The 26,613-nt window shown below is 36.0% G+C and overlaps 2 protein-coding genes across 2 annotated transcripts; both read right to left on the bottom strand.

Annotated features, from left to right (window-relative positions):
- Positions 1-3,863: 3,863 nt before the first annotated feature.
- LOC130010472 (A disintegrin and metalloproteinase with thrombospondin motifs 18-like) lies at positions 3,864-12,233 on the bottom strand. The gene is made up of 10 exons (XM_050562860.2): positions 11,577-12,233; positions 10,765-10,831; positions 9,567-9,660; positions 8,742-8,819; positions 7,857-8,011; positions 7,093-7,139; positions 6,887-6,992; positions 6,385-6,537; positions 4,929-5,070; positions 3,864-4,103 (listed from the first exon to the last, which is right to left on the bottom strand). Exons 1-10 carry the CDS (start codon positions 12,154-12,156, stop codon positions 3,864-3,866), a joined length of 1,662 nt encoding a protein of 553 aa, XP_050418817.2. The 5' UTR covers positions 12,157-12,233.
- A 2,186-nt stretch (positions 12,234-14,419) lies between these two features.
- LOC126832107 (lariat debranching enzyme) lies at positions 14,420-26,459 on the bottom strand. The gene is made up of 9 exons (XM_050562795.2): positions 26,337-26,459; positions 23,848-24,065; positions 23,089-23,213; positions 22,770-22,850; positions 21,955-22,040; positions 21,325-21,549; positions 20,961-21,035; positions 20,178-20,320; positions 14,420-16,343 (listed from the first exon to the last, which is right to left on the bottom strand). Exons 2-9 carry the CDS (start codon positions 24,042-24,044, stop codon positions 15,440-15,442), a joined length of 1,836 nt encoding a protein of 611 aa, XP_050418752.1. The 5' UTR covers positions 24,045-24,065; positions 26,337-26,459; the 3' UTR covers positions 14,420-15,439.
- Between the last annotated feature and the right edge of the window lie 154 nt (positions 26,460-26,613).

The raw sequence follows: 26,613 nt of genomic DNA, 5'->3' as shown, positions 1-26,613 counted from the left end.
GACGTTATGATACAGCGCGCACCTGCTAACCATTCAGCCACCCCCCCCCCCCCCATTTGTATACAAGACGTACCCTTGTGTTCTGGGTTATAATATTTAGAGCACGTGCCACAGCATAGTTGGTTATTTTTATAACATCTACTTGGAGAAGTCATTCCAATAAGACACCAGGCACTTCTATCACCATATGCACAATCTAAAAAAAATATAATGAGAATAAAAAAAAAAATTCAAATCGTGTTAAATTGGGAACATTATAGGAAATCAAGTTTAATTAAACTTAGACTGGTTTTTTTTTCGTTTTGTTATATTTTATAACATTACGGTAGTATAGTGGCGACCAACAAAATATATAAACTGAAACGAAACATTTTTAAGATTTAATTTTAAGAATGACGATAAACATGTGTAATATGATTAAATCCTTGGTCGTGAAAGTTCGGGGGAAATACCTAAACAGACCCCGAAGTAAGTCTACTGTAAAAATTCCCGAGGAACTTTCCCGGCTTACTCTGGAATCGATTCCGGGACTTCCAGATTAGCGAGCCAGCGCCTTAATCACTTAGTCACAGCAACTTCCGCGATAGTTTGGACCTGATTTCAAAACTAGAGAGTCTGTATAGTATAATATCAATATTATCAACAAACTGACCTGGATTTGAAATGTTTTTATACTGACTACAGGTATCACAACACAGATGTTCGTTGTTATAACAACCCATCGGTACCTTTAATTTCTGCTTACACATTGGACTTCTATCACCATATGGACATACTGTTGATACAGACAATAAATTGAAAGACAGTTTACTAATGTACAGCGATATCAAAACAAAGTTCGTGTGTGATATGTTTTTAGTATGAAATGGGGTTCAATCTGCTCCGACTGGGCAAATGAAGACGTACATACGCCATACAGTGTGCTATGAGGGAAATTTTGCCCGGACAGCGGCGCTACGGCCTACTATTATATCGAATTCCAACTTTTACGTGCACGTCATTGTGTACACGTGACCTCGGTTTTTCGTCCCATCCAATCGACTAGACAGCTGTCCTTCACAGGCCCTCCGTCCTGTACTACTGACAGGGGGAACCACGCCGGAAGAATGTTCTAGGCCAACACCGGGATCGAACACGGCGTCTTACTCACTGAGCCACTGTGGTTCCGTTTTCAGTATGACTTTTGTCTAGGTAATCCAGGGTAGAGACGTATTCGACGGAACGAAAGGGAGCAAATGGGGTTTAGCTTTTTCCAAACACAGCCAGGTCATTTCGTAACTAGCTATTGTAATTCCGTCAATAACGCCTCTTCGGCTTTTAGCAGATTTATGAAAACAGGCAAACGTGAGAAACCCTGACAGAGCTGGAGTCACTACATAGCTGAGATCCGTTCCTATCGTTTTAGTCCATTAGCCCATTTGGCTTTGTTTTACCACATGACAACGGCGAGAAGAATAGTTGCTCGGTTATTATATGCAAGTAAAACAGTATGACCCATGTTGATTTTAATTTAGCAACATTATATGAATTCGTGGTAGAAATGGCATAGGTAAGATTATGAATGGCATAAATGATCGAGCGTTCAGAATAGTTTCCGGTTTAGACAGAGGTAAAACATATGAATGATCGAGAAATTCTCCCATTAATGGTTATCTAATGAATTTGACTTGATATACCTGTTGCTGTTGTGTATTATAAATTTAACATGATATTATAGACAAGTTGATATACCTGGATTAGAGAGGTTTTTATAATGGCTACACGTTTCACAACATGACTCTTCATTCTGATAACAGCCAATAGGTGGAGTTAATGTCGTGTTACACCATGTCTGACGGTCACCATACAGACAGTCTGAATAAAAAACCTGGATAATTTCAGATTTGCAGAATAGACTTGATCGGAATAAAGATAACAAAAACAACACATACACGTTTCGAATGATGTTCAATATTTGAGACACTGGCAGCTAACAGTTTCTGTCACCATTAGTTTTGACCGTATAAGAGATAAATCATATCATTTATTTTCTTATTTTCTAATTCATTTTTTTTACCTGGTTTGTCAATCTGTTTTAACGGTCCACAAGTAGCACAACAAAGTATATCATTATTATAACATCCTATTGGTAAACTTATATCAGTTTTACACCATGAACTCCGATCTCCATAGGGGCATTCTACAATACAATAATATTAATAACAAAGTATAATGTAATTGAACAATTTAATAACGTCACGGCAACAATATTATATCAATTTGTTATACTGAAAGAAACATTTTAAAAGTAAAACTAACGTTGATCTCCAGAATGGATACCACGACACGAACCACAGCACTTCCGCTGTACCACCTGATCATAACAATGTTCTGGACTGTGTTTCACAAAATCAGAACAAGTCATATTCTTCCAGATAATACCCTTTTCGTCACCTTGGGGACAGTGATCTGAAATTTCAAAATGAAATATTTCAAGTCGATTTAATTCCAAGACTACTACAAATGTATGTTAGCTATGTGAATTACTGTAATGACAAGTGACATTGGTTGTTTCAGAAAGGGTACCATACCCTACCATTTTCGCATTACTGAGGGGAGCCACGGTGGCTAAGTGGGTAAGACGCTGGCTTGCTAGTCTGGAGGTCGCAGGTTTGCTCCCAATGTTGGCCGAGAAAGTTCATCGGGATTTTACTGCGTGGATTCTTCTTGTCAGTGGCGCATGGCGGAGGGCCTGACAAGCACAGCTGTCTAGTCGTTCGTATAGGACGAAACGAAAAACCGAGGTCCCGTGTACACATTGGCGTGCACGTAAAAGAACCCTTGGCAGTTGGATTGCGATTTAAGAGTAGGCCGTACCGCCGCTGTCCGGGCAAAATTTCCCTCATAGCACGCTGTATGGCGTATGCCCGTCTTCATTAGCCCAATTGGGGCAAAACAGTAGGACGTTGAACTCCATTTCATTTCATTTCATTACAGTTTGCATTACTGAGTTCATGTTGGTATCTCCAAGGTTCGGCATTAGTTCATTGTGTATTATTCGTATCTTCAAATGACATTTTGTTACTTTCATTTTGACATTTAGTAGATCAATTGGAATATTTTAATGGAATTGCAAAAGAATCATATTCCCACAATCGGAAAATCTGTGGAAATCATCTTACCTAAAACAGTAGGTGCGCTGTCATCTCTCACACATTTTCCTTTTATACAAATCTAAAATGGAATACATGGACTTACTTTATGGTACTTTTTTATTCCAATACTTCATGACCATGTGATCTGAAGCGAATGTTTTAGATTTTAAAAAAATGTTCAGAAAGCGTCAGTAATTACTGAATACATGTAATTTATCTGCTTGGTTTTATTCCAGACACTGCAAACCTTAACCAAATTTCAAAACTGTTACAAAATACAAACATATGAGTGTGTGATAAATGTCTATGTGATCGAGCATGTATAATAAAAATAATATACACTGACTCTATTTAACACCACAAACTTGTGTTGAAGAAACACAAACACCACAAACATGTGTTAAATGTTGAAACAATACAAACTTGTGTTGAAATTTATCAAACAACACAAACTTGTATGAAAATCTACACACCACTTGTGTTGAAATTTCTGAAATTTATCAAACAGCACAAACTTGTGTGAAAATCTATACATCACTTGTGTTAAAATTTCTGAAACTTGTGTTGAAATTTCTGAAACTTGTGTTGAAATTTCTGAAATTTGTGTTGTTTCATACAAACTTGACAATGTGTATAAGCACAAACAAAAACTTGTGTTTTTTTACCAATTTTACCAATTTATATCCAGTATAGCAGCCTTTTCTATCCAGCCCCCTCCGTTTGTTCTGTTTAAACTGTAATGTTTGATAAATTACTGTGAGGACTACGTGTAAGACAAAGAATCACCAACACTGCGAGGAATTGAGTACTTGAGTTGTAAATGATATAGCTAACCTTTTGATTTCCACATACAAATCCATCCGAACCTAAAAACGTATTGCATGTCTGTTTATTCAGTTTTAGTGACGTCACATTACGGCACCACATGTTCTTACATAAGGAGGGATAATCATTTCCCCCATAAAAAGACTGAAACAAAAGACAAGATATTTTCATAGTTGACCAGTCAATATATTGGTTAAAATTTTATTTTATTATTTTTTCATATATTAACCTGAAGGATTAGACGCGGTTATTGTTTCGGGGTGTTCGTCGAAGCAGCTGTAAAGTCATATGTACCACCCTTAAGTTGAATACCGTGTTTAAAAATTGGCTAATATGGGTAAATTTAAACATACAGTCGCTCATCAAAGTTGAAAACAGTATAGTCTATAGTAATGGGGCAAATGCAGTTTTACTGGATCGGAATTGATAGCTTGCATGCATTTAGTGGGGCCTTGGAAATGCGGACCTGTAACAAAATATGTTACTTTTTTTTAAATCTGGCACTGGTCGTGCATGATCTTTGCCATTCCTTATAACCAACATCCCAATTCATCGCCCCGTTTAGCTAGAAATAATATACCCGTACACTTATTCTAAAGTTCGTATAGCTAGCAACTTTTGTTGTACTTTTGTATGGGGTAGATGATATTATAAAGGCGGAACAATAATTACTCAAATCTAATTACAATTTGATTACAAATTCGTTTCGTTTTTTTCCTACTAATATGAATGTAGTGAGGCATCAGACATCAAACGATACGAAAGATCAAATTTTAGTACGATTGAACAGCACCAACATTTCTCCTAAATATTACAACATTACTCTGTCAGCTCAGAAATATAACAATGTAAACTTCAACAGATAATATGTCCCAAGATCTACATAGAACAAAAATTTACAATGCTCCAGATTTAACTAGCATACCCTACAGATTTAACTAGCATACCCTACAGATTTAACTAGCATACCCTACAGAAAATGGAACCTGGACCCTCAATTAATAAACACTGTTCGTCTGGAGTCAACAATTCTCCTAACTGTACGTTAGCCTCTGTTGGTATTGGTAAGTGACCAAAATTATTTTTTCGGTACAAACAGTTTTTTCCTTTGCTGCAATAGATAAACATTAGCATACGTTTGTAGAATTAGCAGTACAATGTAGAGTTATTTTCAGGGTGAGCTGTGATTGAAACAGTTTCATAGAAAATAACTTTTGCACATCGATTCAAGTCTGTAGTGAATTTGTGAATTGAATATATGTATTAGATGGCATGCAAGGGTCCGAGTATCACGGTTGTATGTGTATTGACCGGACGGATTAAGGAATTGCGGGATTTTCAGCCAACAGTAACAGGGATCGGTCACCTCTGGCATTCGGTCGTGGTCTTAATCACTGGTGTATTTGACTTTGCGATACGTCTTAACCTCGTGGGCATTCTGCACACAGAGATCCATCTACTTCATACTTCGAGAATAAATCTCTGTCCTAAATGGTCGCCATATCCAAAACTTAATATATTGTTTTGTAATGTGGTTCTACTCCGTTTCACATCTGACATACATATAGAGACTAAATAAACCTATTTAATTCAATTAAATGGAAGAAGAATAAATACTTCTCACTATTCTTGAAGTATACTTAGTGTTTTCGACCAAAATCGTCGATTTTAGGACTTAAAAGGCCGGTCAGCTAGCTTAGTGTCTGTTCTCAAGTGGAGTTAACTGTCGACACGCAGCCTAGTTTAGTATGCCTCGTGGGTTTACTATCATTAGTATGTCTAAGGGTTTACTCCGGGTACCCCGGTTTCTTCAAACAGAAAAGACCGCAACGGACGTTAAACCCTCCGAACAAGAACAAGAACCACGCGGTACAGAAAAAAACAGACGACCCACGAATAATGACTCGATAAGGGTGGGATGTAAAAAAATAGATGGGGGCTTGTCAGACCATTAATAGCCCACTAGCAGTAAAGTTGTCCGTGCTAGGTTTAAAATCAATGGCTATTAATCCCGCTCGGCAATCCAATATGGGCTTATACCACAATCTATAAAGACTATGCTATAACATAAATATCATATTACCATACCTTGTTTCAACTTGCAACTTTCGATTTTTAATTCGTAATGGTGAATACTTATATTGAAATTCAAAAGAAAACACCAAATCCTCCAGTCAGATTCTTTGGGCATGTCAAAAAATTACTTTCATAAACCAAATATTTATGAATTTCTCTATAATGCGATTTTAACTATTTATTATAACATTTATATCGTTCGTTTTTGTATGTTCTTAACAATTGTACTATTATAACTCTCCATTGCAATGTGTGTGGAGAGGGTGCAGGTAAGTTTTCGTAACTTTTGTCCCAATCTGTACTGTATTTATGTTCTAGTACAATAAACTATGTTTAAGCCAAACTTTACCTTGTTAATTTCATTAAAGAATCACGTATATATCTAATAGAACAGGGTGAGAAATACCAGCGATTAGATGAGTTAGTTTCTACTATTGGTGACATTAAATAACCATCTATTTGTAAACATCGGTTACCTTTACCATCATGTTCACTTCCTATACTGTAAATACAAAACAATCAGTTTCCAGTTTAACTTATGCTTATTCTTCCATACAAAATTATAAAACAATTTTTGGGAACATCTAAAATGATGGGAAGCGGTATCAAATGTTCTAAAATAAATATACAAGTACACTGACTATCTATGTAAAACAAAGATTAAATGGAGGGGGGGTTTTTTTTGGGGGGGGGGTAACTGGATGAAAGTTTGGGGGAATACAACTGTTATAGGGCCATACTGATATCGAAATCAAAATAGCTGAAAATGATTAGGGCATGTTCGCTTAAATTTTGTACGGTCGGTACGCTTCAGTATGCTTTGCAGATTTATAATACATCTGTTAGCCTACCTATGACCTAGTTCATGGCTAGCCACACCCACATCTTCAAAATTAAACTGATTCTCTACAACAGATACTGATGATATACTGCATATTTTACCAAGAAAGGCAAGACCTAAAATAGAAATGTAAGGATAAAAAAAATTACATCATTCAGTTTAGTTCATAAAGATGATAACAATTCCTTAGCATTATAATTCTAAAAAAAAATCTACCTGTTGTTAAATAGTCGTCCGTCTCATTCGGATATTGAAGATCAAATCTGTTAATAAATAAAGAAGCAGTTAAAGATATATTATGTGAGATTAGATAAAGAGCTGGTAGTTCACACTTTAATAGTTAAAAACTAGATAATGTAAAGGGAATTTGTTGAAACTTTCTGTCAAATTGATCCACCCTGAACCGAGTATTTAGCGATTGAATTTCGGACCTAGCCTCGATCATCATTACTAAAGTCGGTACGATAAAAAAACACAGCCCCGATTATCCAGTTTTTGATTTAATCAGAAGCAGCAGACCGGGTTATAATCCAGTAAATATCACAGGCTAGCGATGCCATCGAGAGTTGCTTATGGGCTTGATAAGTTAATTAATGTCTAATTAATAATTTAGATAAGATTTCAGGCCTAAATGAAGAAATGTCATTGACAGATTTAGCTCTTGCATAATGTATGTTTAAGATAATCGCCATCCATACTTCATTCAACATTCATTGCCTCTTGATTATGACATGGATAAGTGTTTTCTATAAATAAATGCCTAAACATGTGAACAAGTATCATAGGATATGTATCTATATAAAGTGGATTGATGCGAGAAAAATAAAATCGTTTACGAGCATCTGAATCTAAGGTATGGTTTAGAAGAACTATATTTAAGATCTTCGAAACTATGATCACAACCATACACAGGGATGTCCGGATGCGTATAAAACATTTTTGTCCATTTACAGACTCGGGGTCGCAAATTCTATGCTTACCCGGTAAGCAGCATGGTATGGTCATTTCTTGGCAATGATTTCCGATGGTCTATAACCCATGTACCAAAAGCGTCTAAAGCTTGGTGTGCTTTTACTATACGCCTCGGGAAACCATTCTCCGATAATCTGTACAACCATTCGCCGTCTTCTAGTGTCTGAAATGTAATAATGAATGAAATGCAAGGCCATTGCACGCAAAACATTTTGTTGTGTACGAATAACCTATCTAGCACTTTGAACAGTATGGTCGGTTGACTAACCAGAAGGTCAGGGGACGGGTGTTGGCGGAGAACAGGTCCTCGAGATTTACCAGCGTGGTGTCATATTGTCAATGATGCAGGATGGGGGGCCTGGCAAGGAACGGCGTCTTGTTGTTCGGATGGGACAAAAACCCGAGGTCTTGTGTACATGTTGGTGTGCACGTAAAAGAACTCCTGACAGTTGAGAGAGAGAGGGAGAGAGAGAGAGAAATGATGTTTAACGTCCACTCGACACAAACTAGGTCATTTCGGGACTAACATATGGTTTAATTTTATTTCTATAATTCGCTTGCGCATAGGGGTCTTTAGCAGTGGGAGGAAACCGGAGGACCCGGAGAAAACCCACGAGGTTGGACAGGCGACCCTACTCCTAGTCACGTACAACCGGGGATTCGAAACCACGCCAGTCGACTCAATTACAGACTTTATGATACAGCGCGCAGGGTAACCATTCAGCCCCCCCCCCCCCCCCCCTGACAGTTGGAATGCAATTTCTGTACAGGCAAAATATCCCTTATAGCCCACTGTATAGCGTATGCCCGCCTTCATTAATCCAGATGGTGCAGAAGAGTAGGACGTTAAACCCTATTTGATTCATTTATTCATAGTATAATCTAAAACATACCTGTATGAAATGTATGTCGACTAATGAAACGTTTATCTTTATTCCATGTGGTTCCAATGTTTTATAGATGCTATTCATCTGAAGAAAAAAAAACTTTATGTAGTTTATAATGAAAGCTCAAACGGTTAAAGATGCATTATGTAAGATATAAACCTGCCTATTGTAGGTCTTTGTTTTGTCTTCAAATGTTATATAAACTATTATTTAGACATTTGATTACATGAAAAGTCTATAATTCAATCGATAGATCATCGTATGGTCGAGAGTTAAATAGATTGAAACACCCCCGGGATTTAAAAATCTATATTAAAGATAAATCCGCTTAGCCTCGATTATCAAGTACCGTTGCTACGATAATAAACAATCTACGCTACATCTTCGTTCAAAATAAAGTAATTTGAATTTAAATTTTGAATATATTCATTTTTCATTATCTATTTTTGAACTATAATAACAAGAACGACTAACTCTTTATCTAAATCTTACATAATGCATCTTTAAGGTCAAACATGACTACTTTTATACTAAAACACCCCATTAAGTTCTGACTATTGATTTCTAATGATTTCACACCCAGCCATCTTTGGGTTATAGATAAACAAAGTAATAATGATAATTCGGCTAGCTGTTTCTTACAAGTCAGCTTAATGTGACTTAGTAACATTAAAATAGCAACAGTCTTCACGCTGAACTAAAACATGTTTTTGGACTTTTCAGCTGATTTCTACAGAAATAATAACATTTGGGTCGCCATTCGCTCATCATAGGCCTATGTATCTAATTTTAAGATGAAAATATAAAACAATAATGAATGCAACACATTACCCCATAAAGAACAGATGTGACGTATTTGGTTATAGCTTGTTGTGTTCTCATCTGTCTTCCAACACCATGATCACCACCTTCTCTTTGATACCATCTAAATATTAATAAATATCGTGAGAAACAATGTTTGATTGACATGTTAAGTTGAAACAGATAGGCTACATATTAATACCTTACTTTTCTGCACCCACTGAGTTAATGAAGATGGACATACCACATGCAGTGTGCTATGCGGAAATATGAGCTAAATCGCTAATATTTTGGACCTAGAAATTGGCACAAATGGGTCGCAACACATATAATAACGTAATATGAATTTATATAAACTGTTTTACATTCAATCGTGTCCGTTTTACTGTGAATTGTCATCAGTTATGTTCGGCGAAATACACCAGAAGTCTCAACCGCAAGTCAGTTTCTATAGCGTCTGGTTATTCCAGTCAACACCGATATTATTTATTGCGCATGCTCTCCAAATAAGAACATGATATCACCGTTTGACATGACATGTGGAATATGTCTAGCCTCATTCTTTGAGCACCTTGTTACAAATGGCGCTGAAACGCATTATGTTACACGATTCGTGTACCAATGGTAAAATGTTTATTTTGTCTTAAATATTGGATATCAGAAGCCCATCGTTTCCAGGTAAGATCACAAAACCAATGCTGATTTAAATTGCCAAAAAATCGTGTTTTCAATGTCCAAGATTTTGGATGATATTGAGTTACGGACTTAGCTACTTTAACCTGACAGGGGATCGGATCTTTAACGTGTTATCACGAACCTCGGTTTCTCGTCCCAACAACTAATCGCCAGCCCATTCGTTTTGAACCCCTGAAAAATGTAAACCAGGTTGGAATACCTTTCTCCGCCAACACCGGAATCGAATCTGGGTCATCTGGTTAGTAGGCTAGTGCCTTTATTCGCTGAGCCACCGTGGCACCCGCGATGACCATTACACACGAGATGTATACATAATAACAATGCGATTCGTGGTAGGCTGGTACTTTCGTTGAATATGTAAAATAAAGGTGTTGAGAGAAGGCTACCGTAAACAATTTTGAATATTTGAAGGTTTCAAAATTGTTGAACAATTTGTAGATTACAGTACTTTGTAGATGAGGCATATATCTAAGTAAGGTATAGTATCAATCGATTGATTATTGTATTAAAAATATATAACATTTCTACTCACGTTTTATATGCTTGGTAATCTATGATAATTAAAAGTTCTATTTCATTCATCCGACGCCTGTCGTAGACTGTAAGATAAAAACAAACAGTTCAAACTCCACCTTGTCTAAATTACAGATTTAACATCAAGTATACGCTATGCGTGCGGCTTAGTTTTGTCTTATAAGACACATTAAATAATATTAAAAGTTTATTTCAACAGTGGAAAATGAACAAAAGTAAATATTGGATATTGGTTAATTTCTTTAATTGATTATCGGTCCAACAGATAAACTCGATATAACTTTGGCAATGAATTTCCCAAAATACGTTTCAGACGAGTTATTTGCCCCTGAATTTGAATTTGATAATCTCGATTGCGCGAATATGAACGTTATATATATAAGCTTAGACATTATAGTTAGCTTCAGCTTTGTTGCGGACTATCTTGGGTCGGTAAACGGCCAGCCAACAATAATGACATAAATCACAATTCAATTGTATGTCTCGCGTTTCCATCAAATCAGTTTCATTGCATCTCAGAAAATGATTATAATTTCCTAGATAGTCAATTTAATTCTATATGTAGGAACTACGGGTGGCATGATTTCAAATATTTTGCGTCTTACCGGTCGGCGCCAACCAAATAATTCAATATGTCCTTTGTCCATAAATCCGCGCTTGACTTTGCTTAATGCCAAACTTCAACTGAATATAAAGAGTATGTATTTGATTTTACTAGGGCTTTGAATTTGTTACCTTAAATAGACTAAACAAGGCCTTTGGAACCGGTTTGGGTCGTGTTTTAAACATTAAGATATTTAAGCAAAGTACCTCGGCTTTCTTTTCTTGCTGGTTGGTTGTTCAGTTCATAATCCAACTCTGCTTCTATCTTACCCTCTATTCTAGACATTCTATTCACCAGTTGTGATTGTTTTCTTCGAGCTGACATTAATTCAGATTGCAGACTGCGCAAATCTTTCACCATATTTAAAAGTTGTGTCGGCGAAAATTCAAAATTTAAGTGCGTGGGACCACGCTCGCTCGCACAACAGTTTTGGATCGCGATAGACATATTATTCCATTGTTTGTTATAAAAGGTCATATTTGTAAGAATTTCCTCACGATTCGCTTGACATTCATTCAAAGCTAACTCAAGTTTTTTTTGTTCTTTATCTAGCTTATTTATTCGATATCGCGCTAAATCACGATCTTCCAAAAGCGCCGCGATGTCAAGTTCGAAATAATGTCTGTCCTCTTGTAAAACTGATACATCACTTTTCAGTTTTTCGATAATTTTCATCAATTCCGTCATTTCTGTGGAACCAAATGTCAAATCGTTCGTTGAGGATAATCCAATTTTCAGAATTACAATCCATATCAAGGAAAATATACATCTTGTGATTTTACCCATTATAAAGCCGACATTTTCCAAATAAATTACGTCGTATGTCTCCCCGGCTTATATATATGTCAAATTAATTGTTAAGCAGTTAGGTTTTGCGTTACAATAATTAATTTGAAAAGGTCACATGACAGATAAGATCGCCTTCCAATCATGAGTATGTACTGGGGTCCAAGAGGTAACAGCTCTCCAAAATTGACTTAATCACATTACCGGCTATTAATATCTCCATCAAATTCAGCCATCTCCGAACTAAAGTCCCCTTTTCCGAGAGAGAGAGAGAGAGATAGAGAGAGAGAGAGAGAGAGAGAGAGAGAAGAGGGACACTTACATAATCTAAAATTAATGCTAATCATATCCAAGTTCCATCAGCCAATTTTCCCCTTTCTGATTACTTGGAGATGTAAACATTGTCTTTCCTATCTAGGAAATACTCCATATAGTGTAATTCACCAGGAATTTTTGAAAACTGTTTGGGACACCCCACCAGGTCCGGATTAAGCTTGCAATGCATAGGGCCCCATGGCTGAAAATGACAGTGCCACCGAAGCGCATGTATCAACAGTAAAATGGGGTATGTTCTCTTCATTGTCACACAAATGCAATCTGTATGTAAGTATGGTAGATAAATAAAATCATAAAATTACACATAAATTTAGTTTATAACTAATTTGGGAGTCCTATTTAATTGTTGGACCCCTGGCTTTGTCCCCCGCCATTGGATAATCAAACTGCCGCCACTGGTGTGTAGTATACGAGTAAAAGCATGGAATGTGTGTCTAAAAATTAGGACACAACTCCACTTAGTTCAGGCAAACTGATATTCGCATAGACTTTTCTGGCGGTTCTGAAAGAGAGAGAGAGAGAGAGAGAGAGAAATGGGGTTTAACGTCCACTCGACACAAACTAGGTCATTTTGGGACTAACACATGGTTCAATTCTATTTCAATAATTCGCTTGCGTGTAGGGTTCTTTACTAGTGGAGGAAACCGAAGGACCCGGAGAAAACCCACGAGGTTGGACAGGCGACCCTACTCCTTGTCACGTACAACCGGGGAATCGAAACTCCGCCAGTTGACTCAATGACAGACCGCGTGATACAGCGCAGCGCGCACGTGCTAACCATTCGGCCATCCAACCCCCTCATTACCAAATAGTTTTCTCTGTAAATTGGCGAAATTCTATGGGTTTTTTGGGGGAGAGGCATCGTTATTATTGTTTCATCCCCATACGGTTTTTATTTTTGATGATTATAACATGATCTAGAAGAAATAGCGGACATATTATTATTCTTTATAGCGAGCCAAATGGTGCAATGTATTTCTTTCGCGCTCAAAGTGAAATTATAAGTGCGATTTTATGTTCCGTGCTGGGAAAATGACACCGGTGTGGTTTTCTTTCACCGCTAGTGACATAACATGTTAGGTGATCTTTCACTGCTAGTGACATAACATGTTAGGTTACCTTTCACTGCTAGTGACATAATAGGTGTGGTGATTTGTCGCTGCTTTTGAAATAATAGGTTTTGTGTTCTTTCAATGCTAGTGACATAATATGTGTGGTGTCCTTTCAGTGCTAGTGACATAATAGGTGTGGTGTTCTTTCACTGCTAGTAATATGTGTGGCATTCTTTCGGTGCTAGTGACATAATAAGTGTGGCGTGCTTTCACTGCTAGTGACATAATAGGTGTGATGTTCTTTCACCACTAGTGATATAATAGGTGAGGTATACTTTCAGTGGTATAGTGAAAACGGACGACACATTAGTTGGCCTTCCATTTATTTCAAATTATATCGACTTCTTCTTACCATGAAGAAGCCACTGGCAACAATATGAGCTTGCGGCTACTGCAAATCCGAGGATCCAAACAACTACCACCAGGTTTAGCTGGCGAGCATAATGCAAGCCAATTATTCCAGATACTCTCTGCTGGAGGACATACCCAAAAGTTATCATCTACTCGGCAGTTTAGGCTTCTAATTCGCAGAAGTAACTGCTGCTCAGTAACATGTCATGTGCATGACAGGGCATTCTTACTCTTGAACGTTCAATATCGCTCCATATTTATAACACAAGTTCATATGGCTAACAACTATTTATGGTATTTGTGTAATTGAACAATTGGGCTGGTATACTTTGTCCAAAGGTTACAGTTTATCTTGTGACTGGGACTTTTAAGAACCAAGTTCAACCGATGATTTAAAGGTAGGGTAGGGTATGATTTAAAAAAATAATGGTTTATGTTTAAAATTTATCCAAACTTATCCTCAATTCCCTTTAATAATAATGGAAATATATAGTTTAACAAGGATATATTTCCCTTTATTCACTTCACGTTTGTTAATATATTACATTCTGATTATCTTTTCGCAAACATAATTTATCATAAAAACAATAATCATCCAGTATAAACAAACTTACCGTTGTTATTCTAACAATACTACCATTTATATATTTCAAAACCTAATAAGAACAGAGCATTTATCAGGGAGCTCCATAATCACAAGCATCTCTACCTATAATATTTATTTGTAAAAACACAAAACAAAGATAGTTTTAAAGAAATATATATCTTTGTGATTAAATTATGGACATGTGGTTATCAAGTTGTAAAAACAAGCTCTTTAGAGATTAACTACATGTACAGTCCCAGAGTTCCAGTCTAAAATCTCTTGCTCAGAGAAATTTCACCCTTATTCTTACAAGAAAATAACAGCACCAATATTCTGATAGTGTTACCATAGTGACTAGCAATTATAGATTAGGTTTTACAGGAAGAAAACTAATTTTTCCAAGCTATCCTCTAGATTCTAAAATGAATTCATAAAAAAGAGGTTTCAATAATTTATAACGGCACGCTATGTGAAAATGATGAAACAGGGAGTTGCTGCCCTTATTATTGACACACTGATAAAAGACTGAAACACTGAGAGAACAGACACACAACCGTAACTCAGAGCATAGTAATTGTTAAATAAAGAGGCCTCCAGTCTGACTTTTCACTTGCATACACATTTGGATATTTTTATGAAGAACATTTACTGTTTCAGACAAGATTAACCAACATTGTTCAAGATGTAATGGTTAGTAATTGATTTTCTGTTACAATATTCTTTTCACATTTTGTTAAATTGATTTCAAATTTCATTAAATACAAAGTATATTAATTGTAACAATGATTCAGAAATATGCACTGTAACGCAATTATTCCAAGAAGTCAAAAATCTGGGGGTTCTGGGGGCACAAGGTTTCATTACTTTGATCCTGCAAACATTTATCCTTCAATTTCATTCAGTTAATCTCATTATCACTATACAACTCAACGTTCCTTCTCTTCATTTTCACCTTTTTCAGAGACGGACTGTCGTCAGAATCGGAAGCCCGTTTTTCTGCTTTGATTGAAGTAGCACTGTCTTCTGCGGACGATTCGGCACTAGAGTTGTCCACCCCTGGTGACATAACTTCAATATCTGTGGTGGTACCTTCTGTTTCTGAAGCCTGGGGGCTATGAGCAGTAAATTCTAGTGAAACTTCGAATTGTTGACAGTCTAGAAGTTTTGGATGTTTACCATGGGATGGAGTTGATGTTGTCTGTTTGGTAGCTGCTCCTGAAGATAGAAGGTCATCATCGTCATCAGAAACTTTATCGCTGTTTGCTGCCTCATCTAAAAGTTTCTCTGCTTTTTGTAAATCCATTATTGCTTTCAATTCATCATCTTCTTCAATAGATATTTCTGTAGTATTAACAGAGCTAAACGACATGTCACTGGCAGACGTATCCAATGAAAGATCAGTGTTATTGACAGAAAAAGACTCATAAGTTGTATTTATCGTTGAATTTACATCACTGTTGCCACCATCATCTGCATCATCGTCATCATCATCATCATCAACAACATCATCATCATTAACATCAATCTCATCAGGGTTATTTGTTTGTGGAGGACTTAGAATATTTTCAACATGACTTGAATCTTTTCCTAAGAACACAGCATTAGGGTCTGTAATGTCCAGCATGGTACATAACAGAGTAGTTTGAGGGTTGATAATAATTCGCGGCTGCAGGTTAGTTCTTGAGGAACCATTTTGTTCATGAACTGGTGCCGTTTCTTCAAATGTATCAGGAATTGTTAAATCTCCACCAAAATCCTCCTTAATAGAATTAATATCTTCATCTGTCACTCGGAAATCCCACCTTGAAAAAATGTAATTCTAATTTTTTATTGGAATCTACAAAATTCAAAATGACGCTCTCACAATGCCACTTGCAAACTACGTTATTGTGAAAGTTGAATGTCTAAAAGGAATATTAGTCTAAAAATGGGTTCATATAGTCTCTATCATCCAGAAAAATATTCTACGACTATAAGTCTGGATGTGTTGTCAACAATTGAGAATAATAGGTCATTGGCTAGATTATCCGATCTTTTACATTATCATAAACAAAGTCTAAGGGAGGTAACTAGTCTTAAAATAGGATGTTGACGCCCATGGAATTAATTTAAGAATGCTATTTCAAAAAATCGATTTGATTGCATTGCCAGTTCAATATCCAACACTCTTAATTTTTTTTATTGTAAAAATTCTCTCTTCACTGGTCATATCTATGTTTTTTTAAATTAATCCTAATTCGTCGTCACGATTCACGTTTGTATCATGGAGGTGTATATATATTGACATACATCTCTATGGTTTGTTTATATTAATGCAAGAATTATGGGATTTACTGAGGAAAGGGGCACAACTCTTACTTGACTTGGCCAAAGATACAGGATAATCAACCACATTAAAAACCAAACTCCCGGTTACGTATGGGCAATGGACTTTTCCTCAAATAGTGATGCAGGACAGAGGGCCTGACAAGGACAGCTGTCTAATCGTTCGGCTGGGACGAAAAACCAAGGTCATGTGTACACATTGGCGTGCACATAATAAATCCCTTGACAGTTGGAATTCGATATAAGAGTAGGCCATAGTGCCGCTGTCCGGTCAAAATTTTCCTCATAGCACACTGTATGGCGCATGCCCGTCTTCATTAGCCCAGTTCGGAGCAGTACAGTAGGACGTTAAACACTATTTCATTTTATTTCATTTTAAGATTATTTACCATTGATTGTTAATTAAATGATAGATGATCAATTTTAGTACAAGTCATAAAAATATCACGATCAGCCGACTCACGCTCTGTTGCAGGTAATTTAACAACTTCTGTAATTTTATGCAAATGAGTCTAAATTTATGCATATTTCTATTTGAATATTATATTTTTGTACAAAATATAGTGTATTAACCATGCAATGTTTTTTGAAAACAAAAATTGTAAAGCTTTTAAGCCAAAATGGTTGAAAAAAACCTATATTTAATTGAAAATGAAATAGTTTATGATGCAGGATGAGTAAAATTTTATCAATAGGCCACTCCACTCTATCTTGAACAATTCCCTTTAAATACAGTAAGTAATAAATTATTGTAACTAGTAGCCTATTGGGATAAAATTGACAGATACAATTGACTACATTACGCTCAGTTATAAACAGGTCTTTTGGTTTTCTATAATAATGAACAAAGGAATTTTTCTCACGGTAGCTATTTATGTTCAAATTTCTGCTTTATTAAAGATACATTGTAGGAAATTAGATAAAGAGCTGGCAGTTCTCACTTTAATAGTTAAAAACTAGATAATGGAAAGGGAATTTGCTGAAAATTTCAGTCAAATTGATCAACTCTGAACCGAGAATTAGCGATTGAAGAATTTTCGGCCTAGCCTCGATCATCATTACGAAAAAAACATAGTCTTGATTATCCATTTCATGATTTAATTATAAATGAAAGTTGGGCAGCAATTCAGATCCTAATCCAGTAAATATCGCAGGCTAGCGATGACATTGAGAGTTGATTATGGTCTGGATAAGTTAATTAATGTCTAATTAATAGTTTATATAACATTTAAGGCCTAAAGAAAGACCTGCATAATGTATGTTTAATTAATAATCTATTGATTGTTTAAACTCCCCCCTCCCCCCAAATACTTTATCTTATTTCCATTTCAGGTGGTCGGGCACTTTATTACCCCACCTTTGCTTTCTGTTCTGTCATTTGTTCAGCTTAGAAGTTATTTTGGAAAATCATATATACTATTCAAAAAAAGTAGGGGATATTTGATTTTGGGGGCATAATACTAAAATATGCAAATGACTACGAAAAAAGTCACTATAGAACCTAACAGAAGAAACATTTCCAGTTACATGTGATGCCCAAACGCACCAATAGCTACCGCATGGAATGCAGGTAATGCTTGGGATCATCATGGGGGTCCAACCCAAGATTTGCACGACTCTGACTTTGAATGTTACAGTCATTGTGGCATTGAATTCCAGGGTGGAAACATCAGTTTAATTGTTTTAGTGACCAGAAAACAAATTTTGATATGCGTCGGCTTACCCAAAATGAAAGGTTACGTGCCCTTGGCATGCTACAGATCAGCACAACACAGGCGGTTGTGGCGCGGACGATGAATGTTTCTCAGTCTGTCATAAGCAGGCTATGGTCCAGATACCGTGATACACAATCTGTACAGGACAGACCACGCTCAGGTCGACCAAGGGCGACAACTCAAGCCCAGGATCGATTTATCCGTACCTTGGCCTTGAGAAATCGTGTCATCACAGCAAATCAGATCAGCGCTCGTCTTCAAACAGACACTGGTGTGAGAGTGAGTGGCCAGACGATTCGGAATCGACTGCATAGGGGTCACCTTCGCGCCCGACGTCCTCGCGTGATCCCTTGTTTGAGAGATCATCACATTCAGGCAAGACGTCGTTGGTGTAGGGATCGTCAACACTGGGATAATTGACGCTGGAGCAATGTGATGTTTTCAGATGAGTCAAGGTTCACTGTTGATTTTTTGGACAGACGTAGGAGGGTGTGGCGTCGTCGAAACGAGCGCTTCCAAGACGTTAACGTCATCAGACATGATCGATTTGGGGGTGGTTCTGTTATGGTGTGGGGAGGCATCACTGTTGCTGGAAGAACGGCTTTACATGTTGTTGCAGGGCGTGTTACAGGCCAGTACTACCGGGACAACATCTTGGCAGTCCATGTTATGCCGTTCGCACGACGTCATGGCCGCCATTTCATCTTCCAGGATGACAACACAAGATGTCACAGGGCCAGGATCGTTACAGGTTACCTCCAACAACAGAACATCACCACATTACCTTGGCCAGCACTGAGTCCCGACCTCTCCCCCATCGAGCATGTCTGGGACATGCTTGGACAGAGGTTACGTCAACGTCAACAACGTCCTGCCAATGTCCAAGAACTTGCTGCTGCGTTGCAACAGGAATGGGACAATCTGGACCAAAGTGACCTTAGACGTCTCATTAGGAGTATGCCACGTCGGATCAATGCTTGTTTGGCAAACAGAGGAGGATTTACCCGTTACTGACTTGGTTGTGATGCTGTGGTAACTTTGCTGTTTGACCCCGGGTATCATTTTACCCTTATAATGGTCAGTCTGTGCCTTACTTAGTCTAACGATCATTTGGAATAAATCGATGAATGTGAACTTCATTTCATTTTGTCATTTGTTTCTTCGTCAGTTTCATTAGGTGACTTTAATAACACTTAAAAATCAAATATCCCCTACTTTTTTTGAATAGTATATTTATATAATGCATGATATTGTTCATATGCGGTTACTGAATAAATGACCTTTCACCAAACAGATTCTGTTTCGACAAATCTTTTGCAATGGGCAAGTAAACTAGCATAATATAATGATATTAGCTCATTGGTGCTGTGCCTGTTGCAATACTGGCAATTATAAAAGGTAATAATTCACAGTCCCCATCACCTTTGTTAATGGTGTGGACAAGCCTGTTGAGACAATCTAAATCTGTGGTGATTTCAGCTTTATGTACATGTAACTAGAGAAGATAAAAAAGTGTTAAGATGATTCAAAACAAGGTATCGAAAACCAAATTTTCGACAGGTATTTTTTTGGTGAAAACTAGTAATCAATCCTCACCTTTCATTGCTACCTGGTCCTGGCATAAAGGAAGAGGAGGGATTAAGATTTAATAGGTGATTGGTTGACTTCAAAATAGACAGCCATTCAGCATCAAGTTGAAGCTTGAGTGGCAGGTTGTTGTCATGGGGAATATCTAATACCTGAAATAAAAAAAAAACCACTAAATTTTCAAAAGTTATTGTGATGAATCAGACAAGACTATAATGCCCATGAAACGATGGCAGTGGTATTCAAACAACAAGGGCACTGGAAGCTTGACTAGAATGTTTGAATCCCTGGCGTGAGCTATGAAAATCTCACTAACTTTCAAGTCTAGTTCTAACTCGTCAGGGGTAACATCTGCAGGGGCGACAGGTTAAGTGTTGCCTAGTTGATCAGATGGGACTAAAATCAAGGTCTGTGTTCATAAAAGATTATGTGACAGTTGGAATTGGAAACAGCATTCCACACATTTCATTTAGATATCTTCAATGGTTTAAGAGATATGCTTCAGAATAAAAATTGTACACAAAATAATTAAGTCAAATTTGTTTGCATGGAAACATATTTTTTTGTAAACTCTAAAAATGTCTAATTAGTAAAAGGCACAACTACTATAATAGGTTGATGTGTGTACAAAGTTCCAAAAAGATATCTTGAATGGTTTATGAGATATGCTCCAGAAAAAAAATTGGGAGGGTAGACGATTCCATTTAAGTATCCCGCCTTATCTTTGTTTAGAATGGGATAAAAAATAAAAATATATTGTTGTCCTTGCAAAATATAACCCAAAAAAATTACCTGTAAAAATTTTCTTCTGGGCAAACATTTGTCTAACGATAAAAACTTGGTTGTTCTTTCAACATCATTTTCACTCTATGGAACAGAAAATAACTAAAATCAGTCTAAGGATATCTCTTGGATAGGAAAAACACGTGGAAAATGGTGTCTGGGAAGCATGACCATTTGTCTGCCCTTACAATAAAAGTCTTGAAATATTCAAGTATTACTAAAATAATGTATCCTTTATACTGAGAACATGAAATCTTAAGAAAAGCGCATAAAATAACCCTCTAATGCTCTAAATCAAAATGCTATCATTAGAGTGGATATAATAAGTGTATCCCAACTATCGAGCAGCAGTGTGCTGTACCATATTACATACCTCATGCTGAACATAAGCAGCAAATTTAACATGTAAATGAGCAGCGAACCAGTATTCAGGTTTTAACACATGTAATAATTCTTCTCCTGGGGCACTACCTAGTTTATTAGATTCAATCTCTTCAGCAAAAAAAGGTTTTCCACGTAGTAGTTTATTTACATTACCATAGTGATAAATACCTCTTGGCCAATCATGTGATAGAAAGATATCAATTGGTCTGGAAATCTAAAATAAAAACATTCATTTACTTCCACTAATGTAATTATAAAAATATATTGGATATGCATAACACTAGCGGCTGTATTAGTGATGTCACCTTTTCAGTATCTTGAAATTCTTTATTTGATCAAAAATTTAAAATTTTTAAGCAATTTACAGAGAACATTACATTATCTCTAGGGGAAACTCGATACTGTTAAATTTCCAGATTAGCAGTACAGCAGCATAACCAAATAGATACATGTAGATGATTGTGAAAATACTCAAGGATTGTTTTTAACAACAATTGATCGTTTCTTATCACAGTCATTCGTCTCTCAAACACTTTTTCATCAAATTCTAAAACACAGTTTCATTCACTCTTTTCAGTAAAAATAACAACTGTCAATTGGACAACAAGGGAAGAAATACCTGCTTAAATCTAAATACTTCTAAGTTTCTAACATGATACACAGATCTCTTTGTACTATCATTATATGGTGGTCTTTCAAAATGACCTATAATACAACAAAATAAACAAATATTTTAAAACATGGTCTCATTATATTATGATACTTTGACGTTCCTTATGAAGATATTTGCTAAATATACAACCATGTCATTGGTAAGGTCAGCATATCTGGGGATAATTTCACTTCATATGTACTTTCAAGATATAACTTCACAGTTCACACACTGATCAGCAGTGAATATTCACTAGGCCGCTACAATCACTGGGATGACATTGGTACGGCTTAATGGGCCCCCAATATTAAGTTTTTTCCTTCTGCTAATTAAATACTAAATCATTTTTTTAGGCATAAGAAAAATAAATAAAGGTGTTTGAAGTATATCTGGATAAAAATATTTCCTATTTAGTGTAAATAGGTTTGTAAAATGAGTAAAGGACACCTTTCTGCCTGGACCAATAACGTCTTATGTAAACAATGCATGTGAATTTGAGACAATGATTGACACTGCTTGATATGACATCACATGTTGAAAGCAGTCATCTTTTAATTAATTAGAAGACTTTTGTGATCCTCTGTGAAACAGATTGATAACTTCACTCCAAGTCCAAAAGCACTTGAGTGGAATTTCAAATTTTGTTTAGGGTGAAAAATAAAAATATTGATTTATATTTTGAACTGATATGTTTCTTCATTCAATTTTACTTTTACATTAGACACACACAATGTTGAGATAGAAATTAGAATCAAATGTTTGTTGAAAAGTCCACTACGTACCTCTAGTGTAATCTTTACCATTATAGATACCAGATAGACCAGCTATCCTTATTCCACCAAACTCTACAACATTTCCATAACCTACAAATACAATCAACAACACAGGAACATTAAACAATCGTGCCCAGTGGCATATCTCCCCATCTTTGTTCTGGTCCATATCTATTAGAAATAGCCATTGGTTTAATAAATAAGGGGAAATAACTCTTTAATGGCACATCTTTTTTTATGACAGAAATAATATCAAAACTTTAAAATGACAGATAAATATGACAGTATTTTCAAGAAAAAACACACTTATTATTGTGAGTTTACTTACCCATATAATATATATTTGTCGCTACCCATCCCCCATATGGTAATTCTTGTAGATAATTAGAAGCTTCATGATTTCCTCCAACAAAAACAGTTAAAACTGGTGCAACTTTTTCTCCACTGTAATATCTAGAAAAAAAAAACAAACGTGATTGACTATCGGTTGGAGACAATGTATTGTATGCTTTTTCCAGAGAACTATTTTGAAATACATGTACACATAAATAACAATATTTTTGTACAATTGCATATTCTTCTTACTAAAGGCATGTGCGCACCAAGTATTATCTGTCAGTGATTTTCTGCCACTGATGAATAATCATTGGTCTGCGGTGAGAGGTGAATTTGATTGTCAATGATCTACAATTTTATTACCGGTAGAACGATAACAGTCCAGTCACACTGTGACATCACCGCACGAGCAGTCCAAATTAGACCTTTTCGATATTTAACATGATGTAACTTCTGTAAAGATAAATATTTTTACAAAATGTCATCCATTAGTTAATTAGTCATGTATACCAAAAGGAATATATTGGAGGCTTGATAAATGTAGCTTAACTTTAATATGCAAGATCAGACTACATGTATTTCAAATTATGATGCCATACACATGTAGATACTAATGTAAGAATTTATTTAGAATGAACACAAATGTACAATAACATGTAATATGTATACAAAATTTACATTATACATGTATAATTAATAAAGATCAAAAATAACTTAGACGACAACTTTGTTAAATAAATCAACTACTTACTTGTAAAATGTGTTTAGTTTTTGATATTTAGGAGGTACGGCCATACACTGTAGATCACCTTTATTTCTAACTGATTGGAAATCTCCACAAATAAGTAAAATATCCACTTTCATGTCATTCTTCTTCTCTAAATGTTGAATAGTTTCATAAATTTTGTCCAGTTCGCCATGGCAACAACCTTCAACTGCAATCTTCATTTTGACTGATAACTAAAATTCCTGTAATTTGACAATTGAAATGGTCTTGCAATTGAAATTCAATGTCTGGTTCTACATGTATACCAACCATTAACCTGGTTGTATTTTTGAATCAACCATTTGTCTTTATATACATTTTCAATATGATTTAAGTCCCTTTTCAATTCAGTATCCACAGAATAGGACGTATACCGTGTTTCAGGAATCTATGTATAGTAATTATTGCTTTTAATAACCAATAGTTCATTAGTATATCAGTCAGGTTTTCTATTTAAAGTATTTGGAAGGGGCATGTGGACAGTGAAAAATATCAAATTTCTTGAACAAATCCACTATATGCCAGATCTATAAATTACCCATCATGGCATGTAATCAGTTAATTATTGAAGGCTATATTATAAGTGAATATTAAATTTAATATGAATGACTTTAACATAATACTAAATTATTCTGACACAGGTACAGTTCATCTAATTAAAAATTCCACATCGAACATGGTCATACATGTACATGACATGGACAAGAGGAAACCAGTAATCAATAACCCTACCAAAACATTCAAAGTATGCCATACACGTAACAAAGTAGAATTTTGAAATGCTGTAACATGTCTATTAATATAACATTTTGAAATATATTGAGAAATAGTACTGGTACACGTGTGCTACTGAATGAGAAAGGTGGAAAAACTGACGAAACGCTAGCGATTTCCAAGTGTTTTAAGTACTAATTTTCTGCAATTCTCCCCCAAGGGCTGTAGTGAAAACCGATTAAGACACTTTTAGCTAACAATATTGTTAAACATGTCAGACCTGGAATAATGGAAGATGTGGTTGTATTACATTGGAAGGGAAGTCAATTGTTTATACAAGTTATGATATAAAGATTGACTTCGAAAAGAATTAATACAATGGTAGGAAAGTAGGATATAAAGAATCTAATTGGGCATCATGTTTTTGTGTCCAATACAAAATTTACTTCGGGCGGAAATTTAGCCTGGGCTGGCAGGAGACATTTCTGCCGACCCGTTAGTAATTTAAACTAGATTGATCAGATGAAACTTCTGCCTTTCTTCTCACTTCCACGACAACAAAATGTAAAGGAGAAGTTTTATGTGCAGTAAGAATTTGTACACAGAAAACTAAATAACAATTAAAAATACGCTCTGTCAATCCCACAGACATTATCCTTAAGTGGAAATGCAAAGGGCATATCTGTGGAAACCATAGATTAGGACTATCTATAGGCCTACAGATTTCAATTTGTCTATAAGTTAAATTACTAGGCTAAACACATCCTCAGTATCCATACTCCTGATAGTTGTATCATTCCATTCTACTCCACTAACCCCTTAACTAGGTTAATTAGTCAAATTATCTGCTCCTAATAACTGTACTATTTTTATCGACGAATCAAACAATTCCATAAATAGGAAGCGACGGTACGTAGGCGAAGGGAGGTAACTCACATTATTGAACCTAAGATCACTGAATCCTTGTTGTAAACTTTGTCAAAATGCTTTGGACATCTTTTTGTGTGCATGTCACTTCTTTGCAAACTTTCTGATAATCGAACATAGAAGCTGCTGTATTGTGGTGAACATAAACAATGATGCTAAGACTGATATGTAATCTGTTTTCTATTGGTTCATAGAAACAACCTACATGGCAAATGAAATCATCAAGGGAGGATAATTTGACTATAGCCCCATTTACACACGGCCGTGATAAGCGTGCCAAATGCAGAACACTTCACAGAAAAGTTAATTTCAGTCCCTAAGCAAGTTACCCCGATGAAAACAATCATACAGATAACCAACGGGCAGCCATTTTGACAGAACTGATGACATAGCTGTCAAAGCTTGTGGGAAAAAAGTCAAAGTTTATTTGGCGCATGCGCAGTAATCCGTACTGAGAACCGATCTCAGACCGGTTAGCGTTTACACTACGAAAATTTCACCGTGCCGTGCCTGCAGGTACCGTGCCGAGACTACCTCACTTCAGTGGGCCAAATTAGAAAGCTACCAGGCACGTCACACTTATGTTTGACCCTTTTACACTACAAAAAAACGAACCCTGCCATGCTTGGCACCGTGCCTGGCACACATAAAATTTGTAATGGAAACGGGGTTTATGTTATGTGTCTTCCCCGTTAATGGACCTAATTAGCCTAAAAAGGTTAGTTGAATAGATCGGAACGATATATCACTGCTAAAACTTAGAAAATTAAAATATTTCTTTTCCTGCAACATAAAACAGCAACAACAAAAATTAATTAAATACAAAAACATACGTTAAATTATACGTATATTGACCGTGTCATTGTCAAATGATTGGAGTTATAATTAAATTAGATCCCCTTTTCCCAATCAAAATATGCCGCCCTGCTTCGTGCTTTCTGACCAAAACATTACACGACCTATTTATGGTACAAAATAACGACACTGGCATTAAACATAGCTGTGTGTAGTGTCTTCGTGTAAATAATTCCTATTTACACTGAAATAAATTGTGAATTTAAAAAATTAATAGACGTACAAAGTTTCTACACAGTATATAAAATTGACGAA

Source organism: Patella vulgata, chromosome 9, assembly GCF_932274485.2.
Source record: "Patella vulgata chromosome 9, xgPatVulg1.2, whole genome shotgun sequence".
Lineage (NCBI taxonomy): Eukaryota > Metazoa > Mollusca > Gastropoda > Patellidae > Patella > Patella vulgata.
The sequence above is the reverse complement of the archived record's forward strand: the minus strand, read 5'-3'. Positions and strand labels throughout refer to the sequence as shown.